At 42.2% G+C, this 18487-nt stretch overlaps 1 protein-coding gene across 8 annotated transcripts in view; it reads left to right on the top strand.

Annotated features, from left to right (window-relative positions):
• The window catches only part of TACC2 (transforming acidic coiled-coil containing protein 2), a 392567-nt gene that overhangs the window by 321934 nt on the left and 52146 nt on the right, over window positions 1-18487 (top strand). For 7 of the 8 annotated variants that reach the window (XM_085602592.1, XM_085602584.1, XM_085602617.1 and 4 more), the window contains 3 exons: window positions 6148-6208; window positions 9255-9462; window positions 17557-17618. In XM_085602592.1, the coding sequence (XP_085458718.1) occupies window positions 6148-6208; window positions 9255-9462; window positions 17557-17618 (331 nt within the window). The remainder of the gene's footprint in view (window positions 1-6147; window positions 6209-9254; window positions 9463-17556; window positions 17619-18487) is intronic. The other variant, XM_085602576.1, reaches the window with a different exon arrangement.

The following is an 18487-nucleotide window of genomic DNA, read 5'->3' as shown; positions in this document are numbered from 1 at the left end:
GTGGTAGTAGAACTCTCTGTATGTATGAGTTTAACCAAGGGCCTACTTGCACTTGAGGTTTGGGAGAGAGACTGGGACGGGTACAGTTAAGACCGCCACACACGCTTGTGATTGTGTGGTACAAAAAGCCATTCTAAGACCGTGAATGGAGTTTTCTGTTGGAAATTCATGTAAACTGTGAGCAAAATCCACCTGATCCAAGTTCCTAGCAGAAGAGGCAGTAATAGCGTAACTCACAACCTCAGTGGGATGGAAAAGAATGACCAGGGAGAGGAGAGAAGTGTAGTCCTCCACGATTAGTGCAGATTTCAACAGCCCTCTCTATTGGATCGATTGAATTGAGAAGTATTGAGTTTTGTTGTGAGATTTAAAGTACTTTCTTTTTCTGAAACATGAGCATTGGGCTGGACACTACATTATTGTATCTGTTGATTGACTGTTCAGTTCTGAGAACTTGATTTCCCCACTACCCCCTTGAGAAGCCTGTGACTGCTGTCCCTCTCTACCCTGAGTTCTAATATTCTTTATTGTTATAATAAAGGAATGCAAATAATTAAGATATAATATAATGCAATACAACTGATCCTGTGAACCAGAACAAGATGAGCAATTCATAAATAGAAATATATTTCATGAAATAAATAAATCCTATGTAATGTATAAATATCTAGTTGAGCAGAAAAACAATTTCATGAAACTGGTTGTACTGCATAGATAAATCAAACATGCAAAATAGAGAAAAGAAAGAAAGAGTAAAGATAGAAAAGGATAGTAAAGAAAGGAAAGAAGAAGCAGATTGAGAAAAGAAGAGAATAGATACAAGAGAGAGCAAGAGCAAGAGATGGGGACGTCTGCTTCATAGAGAGAAATAAACTAGGAGGAAGACACAAACGGAAACTGCTCAACCAGCCCCTGCGAATCCAAGTCCATATATCTATCCCTTAGAGTCAAGTGTGGAAAGGGTTGTACTTGGGTCAGTTTGCAGAGCAATAGTAGGAAGGACCACATGACTCCAGTTGCAAACTATCTCAATCACTAGGGTTGGGGTCCAGGAGCCCCTGTTTGCTCTGTGCCCCCGCACTCATGAACTACTTCTGGCAGACACTGAACAGGTGTATATCCGACCTAATATATGACGTTGTACTAAACTGTGAAAGTGTTCCTCCTGCTAATTCCCCACCTATGTTTATTAATGGCTTGGTGTGTTGGAAACATACATTGTGTGGTGGGCACAATCACATCTTCCCTTCAGTCACACACCGTACACTTTACAGTTATACGGACCAACACATTTTTAGCGCCACCTCATACAAGGCCCATAGATAATACTTTGATAGTAAACCCACACTAGCTCAGTGTTGTGTTTGAGTGTATTGGGGCTCTCTCTTTGACCTTCTCTTGGTCTTCATTATAGTGCTACATCTGTATCCACCTCCTTCACAGTGTACATCTCTGACAGGACCATTCGGATGTTATCTCAGTTTGCAATGTCAATCTTATCTCAGAATCGCATGCAGTGCATTGCTCTCCCATAAAGTATCTCGACTCGAATCCTAAATTGTATTTCTGTGATTTATGGGGGTAAAACATTGCCATATTTCGAATAACTCCTTATATCAACATGAAGTCCACAAATCTCCACGTTTTGCCACAATTTTCTTTTTTTTCTTTTGCAGTTAGGTTCAAAAGCACATATAGTGTGGGGAAAAAGCAATTTTACGAAAAACAGAAGGACCAGTTTGCAGACTTTAAGGAATACTACTTTATCGCTAAACGATCTGGCGTTAAAATTAATAGATACCAAAGTGTTTCACTTTCGAGGCTTTTTCCTCTGTATTTTGTTTTGGGGGCAGAATTCTATTTGTTTTGCCCTTAATGTCGTAGGAGGGTCCAGAGGGTTGACTTAAATAACATGCTTAATATAAGTTTTCACGCGGGGACGATGATGCTGCAAAGTTTTTCAATTGGCTTCATCTCCAGCCCAAAAGTCTGAAAGCGCACAGAGTAAAAGTTGGGCTGTGCATAGAGAGATGCCGAGGCAAAGGACTGCTGGAAACCTGTTCATGAGTTAACCTGCATGAACATTTTTTTCACATCGAAGCGGAGATCTCTGACAAAAGAGTCCTTTTCTGGAACACTACAATTTGAAAGATGAACATTTTATGTTTTAGGCACGTTTGTAGACTTACACAAACCTATCCGTTTAGTCGTGCCATGCCGGCAGTATGATCCTTTCTTTGTCTCATCGGGGCTCAGCAGTCTAATGCCTCCACACACTGCACTGATGCTGCTGACACAGTAGGTTCTGGTCCAACCCAGCCACCAGTGAGTTCTGGAAGTGTATGGTTGGGAGTGGGCCTAGGGTCCAGGCCACTACTACGGTGGATGTGGTCAGAAGTCAGAGAAGCACACATCCTGTTTATGGGGTGCGGTTGCTGGACAAGTGCAGCAGTCCATATATTAAGCCTATGACACCAGGCCTGGCTTCAAGGGTTCATGCATGTAGTGACCACGGATAATCTGCATCCCCTGTGAACGGGCTGCTTCACCTCTGAGGTCTGCATGTAACCATGCTTAACGGCCATGCCACTGTGTCAATGTCCAGGTTATGTCTTGAACTGTATCTTGGGGAGGCCTATGATAGAGCTCTTGAGCTGTCTGGTTCACTCTTGTTGGCAGGGCAGATGAGTAGTATTGGAGAGTTTGCCAGCTAAAAGGCCTGGGCATGGTGGGGTTACAGTACACGTGTTGTCAAATCCAGGAAGTCGCATCTGAATAAATATTCCTACAGAGCTCCTGAATGACATGGAGTTCTTGTGGATTGCTGAGACTTAACTGCAAAGTAATAGAGGCACCACAGTTTTAGAAAACTCAAAACTAACAGACAAATGACATAACTTTGCAAAATACAATGGTAGCTGAAAGTGTTGAGAAAGGACTGAAGGACAGATGTCAGAGAAGCAACCAGGTGTAGCCAGTTGCCTTGGAGGAAAATCTTTTAATCCCGCTTATCTTTCTTGAAGGATGGATTCTGAGAGAAGTTTCACATCTGACCCAGAAAGGCTTTTAAGGGGTGGAATGAGGCAGGTAGTGAGAGTGCATGAGATTAAACGTGGCCCTCTAAAGCTAGACTGTATCAAATCACTGTGCCGTGGGTCACAGTGGCACATTGGATCTAATCCTGTTCGGTGTATAAACATGTCTTGGAGCAGTTCTGTGAGCCCAGCTTCTTGTCCCAATGTGAAGACATAGGTTCCTTCTTCTCATACCATAATCCTGTCTTCTCAAATATTAGGCATGTTGTTTAACATGCTCCTGGTGTCACCTGCATCCATAAGAGTTTGAATGTTGTTTCATCAGTAGAGACCTACGCTTCATCACTAGTAAGCGAAGATCCTATGCTTTTTCTTGCCCTCATTAGTCAGCTCCTTGGGACTGTCCAATCAAAGAAGGACAGGACCTCGCAGCAGAAGCCACAATTATGCAAGGGTTCTAAATAAGGAAGAACATTAGCAGCAGAATTATAGTCCACAGTGGATGTAGGACTTCCTAAATCCAAGGCTGGCAGGGCAGTTCGCAAAATGGTAGAGAGAGCGGCCAGACAATGCAGACTTAAGTGTGCTCTTCTAAGATACAGAACATCACAACAGGAAAATGCTTTGTTCTGAACCGCTAATCACACAGTCAGATTACGAGTAGAAACAAATTCACACTGATCCATAGACACTGCCTTACACAAACAACTCGCTGCAGGACATCAGTAAACTAAGGCCTGCAACCCTCTCATTGTGAACATCAGGGTACCTCACAGACTGTTTCCTTAGATTCACACAGAATATACATCACCGACCTGCCTTCCAGGTAATGTCTCCCCTTGCTACTCTTGTGCACTGTTTTTATACTGATTGTACCTTATAGACCACTTGGTCGTTACCACCACATCGCCTATTTCCGCCCTAGTAATACCTTTCTTGTCCATTCAGAGCATGTGCCAGTTCTTGGTCTGTCTTTTTCTTCTTTGTCTCCTTTGTCTTAGGATGGTAGAAGATGTGATGTCTGTCTGTTCTCTTTTGTAAGTACTCTTAATCTACTGATCTTCATAGTGTTACTCTTGACATACCATCACTTTCTGCTACCCATGTCAAGTTTCATTGTAATCGTCCCACCTATCTCATCTCGTCCTTCATTCACCTTTAATCCCCATCTATTCGAGGCAGCTGATGGGGGGAGCGAGGTACAAAATTGGTACAGGAGATGCTACTCAGTACATAGGTAAACAAGGTATAGTGGACTCCATGTTGGACTGAAATAGTGAGAGTAGGAGTCGTGAAAAAGCTTAATCCAAGCTGTTTATGTGTGGACCGAGTAGAATGATGAAGCACTCATTGACAGATTAGTAGAATAAATGATTACCTTGTACTGGAATTACCCAGGTTTACTTTAGTCCTTCAGAAAAACAACTGTGTTGTGCAAAGCGATTGTTTGTTACAACTGTGTACCATGGGAAAGGGGCCACTATGGCGACTGCTATGTATCTGTGCTGTAAATGGACTTGGGTAAAGAAGAACTGAGCTTAAGACCACAAAAAAATGGATGCAAGTCTCAAGGTTCAATGACCTCCGGACCCACACCTGGGTAAATCCCTAACATATAGAGCGATTCAACCACCAACTCAGAATACCTCACTCCCAGGGCACTCGCTGATCAATTTACATACCCCTCACCTCGACTCCATTCCATCCCTCAAACCAACATCCTCACCACACCTATTGGCTGACTTCTACCCCATCATAACTGTTGACAGACCTCAATAATCAATACTCCCACTAGTCAACCTCAACCACACGTCCCATTCAATCTCAATTGCATGCTCCAATACCACGAATCCCTGTCACACCTATAATCAAATTCAGTTTTCCTTGTAACCTCCAGCCAGCCTTCATGCTCAATCCTCTCTCCAACCAACCCATATCTTTAGATGTCAATCCAACTGACCATGCCTGCATTTAACCCTCCAAACAATTAGTCGGCATCACGTTCTCCAGCGGATCACCATCACTGCATTCAACCAATCTCAATTTCTGTATCCTCTCAAAACAACCTCAATTCCTATCACACTGTGATCACACTCCCTCCCCATCACACAGTAAACTCCGCTGCAGTTGCCAACAGACTCTCAACCTAACTTTACTCCTAGTTACAACCCACCACATCCTTAAAACATAGTCAATAAACCACTATCTGCCTCTAGCACTATATTGTATATCTCAGTCTTATTACACATACACAACTATATATTGAAACCTCTTCCAACCTTGTCCTCAATCCTTAACAATCCCACCATCAAACCAAAACATCTCCACTAATTTTGTCTTTCAATATACTTCTCTATCTTTCAACCCCTCCATCTTGATGTCTCTTACTGTTGTTTTTGTGGTGCCTTTCTCTGTGTGTGTTTCTAAAACTGTTCAAACGTCTGTGGCATTAGGGGTAGGATGTAAAATGTTTACCTGTCACATGCATGACCGAAATTTATACCTCTGTCTACGCAAGGGAACATTACAAAATTATGGAAATAGGTCTCATTCTGGATCATTTTTTCAAGGTATATTTTAAGGTCCCTGGGATCTGAGTATCCATGTGGAAGGAGTTATGTAGTTCCTTATAAGTAGATCACATTGGCCAGAATATGTGATGTATATAGAATTGGGCATGACTTTTATTCTGAGCACCTCCATTTTGAAGAAGGAGCTGACATGTAGGAGGTTTCCCATGAACAAGGATTTACAGCACGCATGTGTGGGCTATGAATAAAGGTCCATTCCAAGAGCGCCAGTGTGGTTAGACCAAAGCTGATCATTTCTGCCTGTGGAATGTGAATCAAACTTGATGAGGCAAGGGAGGGCTAAAGAGTGATGAGAGTACCAAAGTACTACAAGCACACAAAAACTCGGTCAGTTTCAGGGACACAGGAGGCACCTTTATTACAGGATGATTAAGATATTTCATGTACCTACAGCAAGCGCCTCAGGAATCCACCCATTAGGTGTCCTGAATGTTATTGCATGCACAACACTGACTGTCACGTAGGTGAAGTATTGACTGGCTTGCAGACAATTCATTAATTTTGTTACATTTTGTTTTCAGTGATACATTTAGGGTGAAGAAGTCTCCAAAGAGGTCAACACTCTCGGATTCACCATCACAGGTAAGTCTAATGCCAGTGTGAATATGCATCTGACTACAGGTGCCACATGAATGCTGGTACAGATCAGTTAAAATTAGTCACACACAAGGTTGTCTCACTTGTCTATCTGGCAAGTGTCAATTACTTGTGGCGATATTGGCTTCTTGTCACAGAACCTGGGCTTGTGGGTCCTTTGGGCTGGGTTAGGCATGTGCAGCTTCCAGTTGGGATGGTGTGGGCTTCTGGAGTAGTGTGCTTATGGACTGGTGTTGACTACTAGTAGGCTGATGTGGTCTCCTGACTGTCTGGTGCAGCTACATGTCAGGCTGTGGCTTCTACATGGGTTGATGCAAGCTCTGGGTGCTTTGAGCCAACTCCGAATGGGTGAAATTAGATCCTAGAAGGCTGGTGTAAGATACCTATTGGCTGGGGTGTAATCTAGAGGAGGCAGATGCACGTTGATGTAAGACTGTGTGGGATCCTCATGAACTGGTCTACCCAAGCCTGTTGAGTTAGAGTAGACTTATAAGGGTCATGCAAGTTTGTGGCAAACTGGTGGGGGATGCTGTGTGGGATCCTCATGAACTGGTCTACCCAAGCCTGTTGAGTTAAAGTAGACTTATAAGGGTCATGCAAGTTTGTGGCAAACTGGTGGGGGATGCTAGAGAGCTATGCTAGCTCCTGGTGGGCTGGAGTGTTATGTTAACTGAGCTTGTAGAGTGCGCATACACCAATCGGTTTCATGTCGCTCGGGTGGAAACTGTATATGAAAGTGCTTTTAGCAAGGATTTAGGTGTATTCTTGACTGAATAGCCAGGTTTTCAGCAGTTTCCTGAATTTTTTGTAACATGCGGATGATCTGATCTCAGGGGGGAAAGAGTTTCAGATGTTGGATACAATGACTGAATATCTGGTGCCGCCCATCCTCTTCTTCTTGAATGTAGGTGCCGACAGATGGTTCATATGTATTGAGTGCAGAGTGGGTTTGGAGTGTATTTCTGAATTCGGGAGGTAATAAATGCCAGGCTGCTATTGTTGAGTTTTTTTTTAAGATGATGTAGCGAGTTTTGAATATTGTTCTTTGTTCCACTGGCAGCCAATGGAGTTTTTTCATCATGGGGGTGATGTAGCAGCGTTCTTTCATCAGGGGGGTGATGTAGCACTGTTTAGGTTGTCGATATATTAATCGGGCTTGGGATTATTGATCCGATTTGTAGTTTCATGGATAGTTCGGCATCAATTAACATCCCTTGACACTTTAAAGTTTTATTTGGGGGAGGGGTCTCCCATCATGTGGGGCTAGAATGATGCTGTCCAGTAATCAATCTTACTTTTAGTAATGACTATTTCGGTTATATCCGAGTTCAGTTTCAGGTGGTTGCTCTTCATCCAATCGCGGATGAACAGCATTGTGGTTTGAAAGTTCTCCTTAGATTCTTGGGAGTAGTCAATCCTGAAAAATAGTTGCATGTCATCTGCATAGTTATAGATAATACATTTCCTATTTTTGTGAGAGTGGACTAGTGGGTGGATGTAAAAGTTGAAGAGATTTGGTGAGAAGGATGAGTCTTGTGGGACTCCACAGCCTAGGTGGACCTTAAGTGAGTTGTAAGGGTTAGACGTACCAATTGGGAACAGTTTTTTAGAAAGGAGATGATCCAGTCAAGCGCTGTGCCTGAAGCCCCAAAGCCTCAACACAGTCCACTAGGAGATTGTGATCCGCTGTGTCAAAAGCTGCAGACAGGTCCAGTGCCTGAGTGGCTCCTTTATCACATTCTTCGTGCAAGTCATCTGTCACAGAGAGGAAGACTGCGTCTGTGGAGTGGCTTGTTGTAAACCTGCCTGGCATGGTCCAAGACTTTGGTCTCTTCTAAGAAGGCACAGAGGTTTCATGCCACATGCACTTCTGACAATAGGGATATGGGGTACCTTATCCAAAAAATGGCAGTAGGGATATGGCAATAGTTTTTCATTGTTAGTGGGTCTTCTCCTATTTTCTTCTGGAACGGTACCAGGATGGCGTCCTTGAATATGCTAGGTAAATAGTCTTTAGAATTTTTCGTGGACAGGCATCATTTGGGGATCCTGATCTTACTTTAATCAGCAAATCCTTACGGCAATCCTTGCTGATGACAGGAAATGAGGAAAGGGTGACAGGGTTCATGTCTTCCTGAGTAATCTTGATTACAAGAGTGCTTTTGGGGGCGCTTTCTTTGATGATCTTTGATGATCTTTATTTTGTCAATAAAAAAATTAAGTGTGTCGGAGAGGGACTGGGATGCAGTGATGTTCAATGTGACTCTGTCTGGGTTTGATAGTTCAGAGACAATTCCAAAGATCTCCTTAGATTTATTTATGGACGAGGGGATTTTGCTTGTAAAGTAGGCAGATTGTATTGTAGGATATGCATTTTGTATTCTTTGAGGTGTTTTGCATAGATTTCCTTTGCCTCCAAGGGCTAGTTTTTCCCCCATTTATGTTCATAACTCCATAGTTTAAGCTTGGCTGATTTTAGGTTGTCTGTAAACCATTTATGTCATCATGGCATCTTGCCTGTTTTGACGTGTGAGGGAGTATGGATATCGGTGGCTTTAGTTTGCCAGTTAGAGATCACTTTTCCGTGCAGGTCAATTTTGCTATTGGGCTCAGGCATGGTTGTGCGCAGAGTCACTAAAGAGGCTCGGATCGACCCATGACCAGCTCCTAGCGTACACAAGCTCCTAGGAGTACATTGGTGATAGGTGGGAATGGTCTCCTGATGGAGTGCTAAAGGTTCCTGTCAGTCTTATTTGATCTTGGTGCTAGAATGGACTCTTGAAGAGAATTCCTGCAGCAGTAGCTCACAGAGAAGAGTAGCTGAAATTACCTCCAGTTGAGAGCCTTTTACACTGCAAGTATTTCCTTCCTAGGTCTCAAAAGAATTATAGGACTGATAAGCATGGGTAACAAGAAGGGCAAAGCCAATGTAAAAAAAGTAAAACATCTAGTCCTTTTACTATCCATGTTGAAGACCAAGGGTCTGTCCAGTTGACTTCTATAGCACTTCCTGCTCCTTTCTATGTTGCAGGAGTCAACCCCTCTTCCCACTCCAGAGACACCACCCATCATTCCATCGGAAGACCATGCCACGGACGAGGAGAAGCTGGCGTCATCCGTCACCAATCATAAGTGGACCTGCTTGACTGTGGATCTGGATTCTGATAAACATGGCTACCCTGAACCCTCTGACTTGAGCGCTTTTGTCAATGAGAATAAGTTCATCTCCCCTGTGGACGGTGAGTAATGGAAAAGCGGATGGGACTTGAGATGGACAGTGATGCTTCTTGCATCCAGCAATCGCAAGAAACCAGCAATGTACCCTTTCAAGTCTGGTATGGATACAGAATTCACTGTCTCACCTGCCTCATGTTAAAAAAAATAATATATATAGATAGATAGATAGATAGATAGATAGATAGATAGATAGATAGATAGATAGATAGATAGGATCTGTCTCAAAATTATGGACCCTATCATTGATCTTGACCAGCCATTAGAAACTGGTACAGTATGTTTGTTTTTGTTTTGAGTGAGTGTTGACGCTTATGACAGGGATTCAAAAATTGACGAGCAGGATCCTAGTCCTGAAGAAAGCCCCGGACCCATATGTGGGCCCTTGTTGGGCTGAAACATGTCGACCTAGATAGGACTCAAGCTACTTAATTTTGTCTTGTGTCTAATACTTGTTTTTAATCAGCCCTACTCCACCCATTGAATAAATGACGTAAATTGAACACGGGTAGGTGCATTGGGTTTTTAGTTGTCAGAATCCCCCATCCTCTAGAACATCCCTAAATAGTCCCTCTATCTGTAACAAGGGCTGCCCGCCACTAGAGCATTCTCTGGCGAGTGCAGGATGGCCAATGATGAATCACGATCCCCAGGGGGTGTGTGAGGCCTTCTCCTTCTTTTTGGAAATCCCCCCGGGGTCCTCTCTCCAGTTATTGGGGCACGAATTGGCCTGAATTCAGTAAAAACGATCATTAAGGAGGATGTATAGTTCCCATATTTGAGACCCATATTTGGGTACGTTTGCTTTGTTGGGGTTATACTATAAGGGAGAGTGCAAACGGGTACCCACAAAATTTTCTCTCTCATTCCCTCCGCCCTCCAAATGAAAAAGGTTTTGTGTATGATGATATACTTATAGTTATACTTATGTTAAGAAACTATAGTTCATGGCGTGAAGTTAATTGACAGCACAAGTTATAGTTTATTCAGATAAGTATAACTGTAAGTATAACTATAACTACTGAATTTTTATAGTTTTGTGTCGGTAAAACGTCAACTTAACTATAACGTCCCTGTTTCGTTTGTTTTTTTTAGTGAATTTTTATGTTTCTTTTAAACATAAAGTAATAAATAATTACTGTGCGTTAATACAGCCAGGCCGTGCACTGCAAGGGGTTTGCCGCAGGGCATAGCTTGTAGCCAGGCTCTGCAGTTGAACCCTTCCACTGCATACACCCAACCCTATTCTGCACATAGCCTTCGGCCATGCGCATTGGGGGTTTAGTGTGTGAGTGTTTCTTTTCCATTTGGGTTTCAGTTCCACGGATTCATTGCGGATCTACAGTGGGGTTGCGCTGTACACCATGGTGGGTGGATCTGCGCTTCAGCCCTCCAAAAAAGGGCAATATTTTTGCCCATGAGGGGTCCCTTAGAAACCCCTCCATGTGTCCCATGGGGTCAGGATACCTCTATCCTGACCCCTTATCTTGTCTTCCACTCAGGTTGCAGTCAGCCAATCAGGGCCTTGATTTGCCTCCGGACCCACTGATTCCCCACGGGTACCCACGGATCCCCCATGAGTGGGTCCACGTTCCTAGATATACAATTTTTTCTTTCTTTATTAACTCCCAAACTACTGAACAGCTTTACACACAATTACAAACAAGCATTGGCATAGCCAATAGGTCTGGCCTTTGGGACCTTATATGTATTTAGTTATGCAGCACAACATCCTTGGTGCAACAACATCAACTGTTGCATGGCTAAACACTTATAAGGTCCCAAAGGCGAGACCTATTGGCTATGCCAATGCTTGTTACATTAGCAATACATAGTGAATTTTTGGTACTTTGTATACAAGGAACTTTCAAAGTTTTTGGGGGAAATTAGCAATGTATTTATTTTGAAGTTTTCAATAGCGTAACCATGCCACCTTTCCCCCAGAGTCATGCATATGAATGAGACGACAGTGAAGGCCTTGGAAACAGAGCACTATTCTAACTTTATTTAATATAAGCTTCTTGGATGCGGTCGATGTTTAGTCAGGGTCACTCGAGCTGCTGCAGACCTGCTGTTTACTGCAGAGTTACACGCTTTCTGAGTCTTTCAGATGGGGGGATAGGATAATTTCCAGGCTCCCCAACAAACATTTGGTTTTTCTTTCAAAGTAGGATTCCAAATGTAGGGCGACTACGTAACCAAATGGCCAGAGATACTGACTGCAACTGGGGAGCCAGGTTCGAGTCTGCCATTAACTCCCCATCCTGTGATTCTGGGCGAATCACATAATCCCTCCGCGCCTTAAAAAATACAAGATTCTGACCTTGTATACTGTAATCTGCTGCTCACGTAAAATTCCATAATGCCACTGGGCCAAGTATGCACCATACCGAGCAGAATGTCGCTCTTAAGCAAATTTGGTTACACACATTTGGGCAAGTCTTCTTCCATTACGGTGGCGGGGCCGTGGCGCACTTCGAGGCGTTACCACTGCGGTTGCTTTTCCCGCTTCTGCTGATGGCCGGCTTGAGTTGTTTTTTGTGCTAGAGGAGGAGATACGATGTGGGCTACACACGTACGTTTTTCTTGTGATCTTGTATTTTTCCTTCCACAAAGCATTCTAAATTATCGCACAGCCAGGCCGTTGTTTGTCTGCAGACGGTGGTGTGTGAAGATTTAGGATTCTGCGGAGAAGGAAGCGGTGAACTTACTATGTTTAAAGTCTCTCGCTCCAAAAATGCTTATTACCCTGCCCCGAACACACCTGCTGTCTCCGTTTAAATGGGGAGTCGCTTTTGTAAACAAGCAGCCGAACCAGCTGTACGGTAGAGCTCGGTGGGAGGGGGTGCAAACATGGAGCATTTGTTTATGATGTAAGTCAAATGAAGCACGGCCGCGATGCGCTCAAGACAAATTGTGGGGGCAGGCACAGGAATGCAGAAGCCTCCCTGCGCGTGCTGCTGCTCGCTCCCGAGACCCCTAGGCCATGGAAGTCTCTTGGAAGTCTGAAGTGATTGCAAGAGGCCCCCTCCTAGAGCAGCGTATGCACACTGCGCTAGGCTCGACCTAAAAAGGGCTCTTTTCAAGATCTACCTTTCAGCAAAATTTGGTGTAATTTCGTTGAGCGGTTCAGACTATAGTCGTGGTAAAAAATTTGAGAAAGCGTTTTGGGCCCCCGCCTTTTTTCGCGGGCCCCACTTGATGAATCACCCTGAAACCTTCCAGACAGCTGCTAAACTAACTAGTACACTAGTCTTGAACATTTCTTGAAGATTCGTCAGACGGCTCTAAAGTTAGTAGCGAAACACTTTGTCTATGGGAAAAGTTGGTTCTAATTATAATTACCCACTGGCTGTCACCAGTAGGTAATATATAATATTCAAACATTTGCTTTATTTCATCCATAAATCAGAATAAGGGCACATACAATGTAATATATATATATATATATATATATATATATATATATGTGTGTGTGTATATATAGATATCAATATTGCCTGTGTTATGGTTCGGTCATAGCTTCTACTAAAAAGATACTTTTTGATTTCTGTAATAACTTTGCCACAGTTTGATGATTTTGCATGACACTTAACCTATAGTTAACTAGATTTGCAGACCCGATACCCGAAGCTCTCTGACTGGCTGGTCTCAATAGAGTAAAATTTGTTGCAGCAGCCAATACAGGATTTGGGTGGCGGTTGTGTGTGTGTGTATGTGTGTGCGTGGGTGGGGGTTGTGTGTGTGTATATATATATGTATAAAGATATGATAAAGACCGTTCCGGTCAAAACGCGTCACCAATAATACATTTGGATTACATTGACCCTGGTGTGCGAGTTCTTTTCTTGTGAGGGAACTGCTCATGGGATTTCGTGGATATATAAATGTGTGTGTGGAAAAAGATTTCCTGAGTTTTCCCTCACTGCCATCTCAGAAAGGATATGTGGTCCTATGATCCTGGTGGAATGTTTATTTTACATGGGAATGTTTCTAAATCATAGGTGTGTTGTAGTATGATAGTGAGTGTTTTACGTTTTACAGCAGTTTTGTAGTACAATAAGATGATTTCATGTTATGATGGTGCATATGTGGCAGTGAGACAGCAGTTGTCTTTCATTTTGGTGGCTCTTATAAAGTAGCTTGACAGTTGTGGTCTCTCTCAATATTGCTACATTTGTTTTTGTATGATTATACTGCATTCATAGACAAATGGTATGGATTAAAAATTATGCAATGAATTACTATTAGTTATAACAGTATTTTAGGTGAGATACCTACTAAATATTAATATACTTTATTAATTTTCATAAAGTGAAAGGAACAGAGTATTAGTTCTATCGGATGTTGTCATTAGTGATGCTATCAATAATCTAATGTAACATAACAGAGGTGTTTGTTGCGGTTAGTAAACTTCATTGTAACTGCACTTTTTCCACGAATTTCTAAGAATTTTCCAAACAAACTCTTATGGTCTTATACTCTAAGAGAACCATAAATTGAATTTAACCATCGTTTTTTTCAGTGTGTGTATGTATGTGTATTTTACACACATACACACACTCACACTCTCACTCATTCTCTCTCTTTCTCACCCCCCCACCCCCGGTATAAAACATATATATCACAGGAAACCATGACATATGGATTTCAGCATTATAATTATAGCCTCCAAACCACTAGCAGAACTTCTAACTTTGTCAGGGTTACTAGGATTATGCAGCATAGAAGACCTAATTATGCTACAAAAAATGCAAATTACGTGGCACATTATCTGGCAGTATTAGTTCCATCCATTTGAGCTACAAACAACATTTTTGGTGAAATCTACACATTTTGAGAACTATGTAGGAAAAGTAGTAAATCCATAATTAGGTGGTTAGGCTACACTTACAGAATTGCATAAATCTACTCACCATCACCACTGCCCATTGTTTTATCAACCATTTATTCAATAAAGGTAAACAAAACCTAAACCCTTGAGTATCAATCATCGCTGATGGTTAGCTGCATTTTGAAAAACAGATTTTTTAAGCAAATGTTCCCAAAATAAACATATAAAATAAAAAATTCAAAACAGCCAACATCTGCAACTTGAACCTATATTACCATCTCGGAATGCTCATCATCTGGTTTATGAGGTCACCAGAACCCCTCAATGGCAATGGACCATATTACACAGTTACCCTTTACACATTCTTTGTGTCTAACCACAGGCATTAGGGTAGCATTCCAGTCTATCATTATTTTGTCCACCCTGTCTCCTCATATTAGCCCCAGCTATATCGAAATCTGTCTTGGTCCTGCTCCAATAGGAAGAGTTCAGCCTGAACTGCCAAGCCAGGCCCTCTCTGACTGGAACACAAGCAGCCCAAGACCATTTTCACCCTGATTGGAGTTCTTCAGTTGAGATGTAGCTTTTTTCCAGTTGCACAGTGACCACGGGATCCACCTCTAGGTATACCCTTGCCATTTAGGGCATTACATCAAACACTCAAACGTTGATGGTAGAAATGGTTGCCGATGGTTAGACGTATTGCAATTGCTCTGAATAGCATTCCAGTCCATTGTTCTTTTGCCCACCATGCACCTCAGATAAACCTAGCCCCCCTTTACCTTTTGTGTGGCTGATACATACACACATCAAGGAGCTTTCAGTCAGCCTTCTTCATTCTTCCACTGGTCTGTTCAACTGTGATTTACTATTGCTTCCATTAACAACAACATGGGGTGATGGGTCAGCCCACCATCAACCACTGGCTCTCTCGCACTGTGAGTGATACCATTTTGCTTGTGCACATTTGCCTACAAAGTACTACATTTCAGTGCCGGGGCTTGTACACCAATATTCACTTTTTTTCTGCTTTCATTTCATGTTTTTATAATTTATTTTTGTAATGGGTCCTTATTTACTTATTTTGTTTATGTTAACATATGCGTATTTCATTCAAACAACAAAGCTTTTTTTGCATTACTTTCACGCCTTTACATGCTTTTTGAGTATGTTTAGAAAAATGAAGGTTTGCCAAGGACAGGCCTTATGCCTAGGCTTTGCCAATGTATGTTTTGAATTGAAGTTAAGGACATTTTTATTCAGGGATCCTGTCAGAAAAGGTTGGAGCTGTATAACCGCTATTACAGCCAGGAACAGCCTATGTTAAAAGTAATTAATATAATGTATTCTCATTATCCAAAGCATGGTATTTTAATTAGCCTCCTGACTTGTTTCTCTTTGGGGGGGAGGAGGGGGTGATGAGGTGCTAGCATCACAAATAAACCTAAGGCAACACTTGCATCCTCACTCCTTCGCTGCAGACTACTTGTTAGCACTGCAAGATGATACAAACATATAGACCTAGAGAAATCCGGCCATTTCTCAGAAGGCAAATGCATCGTAAAGGCCCTCAGAGTTGATCTGGATTAGGCCAGTGTCATATCCTAGCTATAAATATTTAGGCTAATGCGCTGTTCCAAGTGCAGCATAGTTCATGCTTGCATTAGGAACTGCACATTTACTGTAATTGGGCGTACTGATTAATTCTGCGCCTGCAGCACCCATTAAAGTTCTGAAACAGCGCAGACATGGGCAGTGTGCACTATACATAATACAGGCCTTGGTATCTTAATTTACAAATCAATTTCTCAGGTTTTTTTGGGTTGTCAGCACCATGAAATGTAATCATTTTGAATAGAATTGTTTGTATTTAACACCATGTTAAATTATCTAGCATTCAAGGGAAATTTGAGGTACCAGTAACACAGAGACTAGCTAGCCATGTTTAGTAATTTCTTGGGGCTGATAATAGCCTTTACTTGTTGCGCAAGTCATCAAGTGTTCTATTATTTGAACCTTGACGGATCAAAGACAGAGTGTACATGCTGAAATTTGTGCATGTGCCAGGTGTCGATCCATAAGCCCACAGAGCCACCACACCAACTATACACTAGAAGTCCTACTGTCCTTCAGAAACACAAACTAAGAATGGTGGTCATTCAATAGTGCAGCCAAGGAAGTCAGTCATCAGGAAGTCAGTGGTAGAGTTCCACAGATGTAGACGGAGTAGTTTCCCTTAAAGGGGGTTTCTTTAGACTATCTGGTAGTCTATTATATAGTGGTTGAGACAGATAGGTAGGGACGAATTTACTCACAATACCAGTAGGCCGTACACCAGTCCTGTGAGATCTGTGATCTGGCAGCGCTTCTGGTGCAACCTGAACCATCCATCAACATCTGTACTATTATATTAAGCACAATTATTTTTCTTTCACCTGTTTTTATTGTTCTTTCTCTACTCTCCCACCTTCACTCCTCTCTCCTCTACACTTTCTCTGTATCTCTTCCATCCATTTTCTCAGTCCTACAGGCTCTCTGCTATGATGTACTTACTGTCAGCAGGTAGGTATGGGCCTACCACCAGGCCTTTTTCAACATACCCACAATCGTGCTTCTAGTTTGAGATTTTATCTCCTGTCCCGGATCTAACCCATTCTACTCCAGTTGTACTTCTGAAAGAGCAGTGTAAGCTCATTCTTAACTTCAGCAATAATAAACTTCCAGTGAAAAGCACACTCGAGACGTGCATAAAGACATATAGAAAGAGAGCTTCTGTTATTTCTGAAAATTATCTCTCTGGAAGTCTTGAACTCTATTCAAATATCTTTCTGGGTGGTGGTCAGTGAGTAAGTCGAGTTAAGCTCTTTGGGGGTTACTGTCAGGTCATAACAGTAGGTGTTGATGACCATGAAGCTCCCTCTGGAGAAGACAACTGCATTTGGTATTGCCAACATGGAATCACCATTTTGTGAGCACAGAGCAGGTTTTGCTACTCGTATAGATCCCCTGTACTCTTCTTGCACATTTTCCTTCATTTATGATTGGCTTTTGAATTTCTAATCTGTTCTCTAAAGGGAATGGTAGAAGCCTCCAATGGGTGTCCCAATGGCAGTAGTTTACAGAAGGCTGAATTTGGCAAAGTTGTTTGTTTTTCAAAGCATGTCAATTTCATATTTGGAGCGGTGTTTACAGGGATAGTCTTCTTGAGTTCATTCTGTGTGATTCTGTCTAACTACCCCAAATAATGTCTCTCTCTTCCTCATAGACCTCGATTATGGCAATTCCTATGAAATCGAATACATGGAGAAGACTGGACCCTGCTCTCAGGTGCGTGTCATGGGCCTCTGCTTCCAGTCATGTCATGGGCCAGTGCACAGGCCTTTAGTCTGTGATGAGTATGGGCCCATTACCTCAAAATACAGGTTCTGCTAAGACAGAGACTTTACTCATTATCTGGGATCAGACATATGTATGCTACACCTGGTCGGACAATGTACGGGTGAAAATGTTGCAGAATGGGTCTATTATAGATTAATGTACTATCGGTGTCAGCTGTGGGAGTGCCAGTAATAAGACTTTATTATAACATTAACCAGGGCTCTATAACACTGCATGTGTTGATTCCTTCTTTAGATGTTCTTCGCCCACCCTCAGATTTGAAAGTAAGTGGGAACACAATGGGGGAGAAAAAACAAAGTGATTACCTCAACAGTCCAGTGTGTTTTTTAATTTGATAGATTGAATAGTGTGAATCAGGATGCTTAAAAGTACTATATTGTGTGAAATTATTTTGGAAATGTCAGTGTTCTTGGAATCAAGAGTTCTGAGGCCATGGAAAATCTCTATTCAAGTTCCAACACATGTTATCCATGAATTAATAGGCATAACATTTAATTTGTGCCTTGCAAAGGATAACAGTGAGGAGCAGTAAGATCTTGCGTAATAAAACAGAGTTGTGCTTTATGCACCATGTTGGAAGTTAGACGATTGACTTCATAAGGTATGAGTGAAGCAGGAGATGTTGAATACTCTGTCAACAAGGCACAGGGTTTTGATGAGGAGTTGCTCCAAAATCGAGTACCATACTTCTTCAAAAAAAAGGTGAAGGGAACTTTTATTCTAAAAACAATTAAGCCCCTTAAAACTGTTCCCCCAGTAAAGATCACTAACACCAGATTGAAGGTGGTAGGAAATCA

This window comes from Triturus cristatus, chromosome 1_2 (assembly GCF_964204655.1).
Source record: "Triturus cristatus chromosome 1_2, aTriCri1.1, whole genome shotgun sequence".
Classification (NCBI taxonomy): Eukaryota; Metazoa; Chordata; class Amphibia; order Caudata; family Salamandridae; genus Triturus; species Triturus cristatus.
Note: the sequence above shows the minus strand (reverse complement) of the source record. Positions and strands in the feature narration are given on the sequence as shown.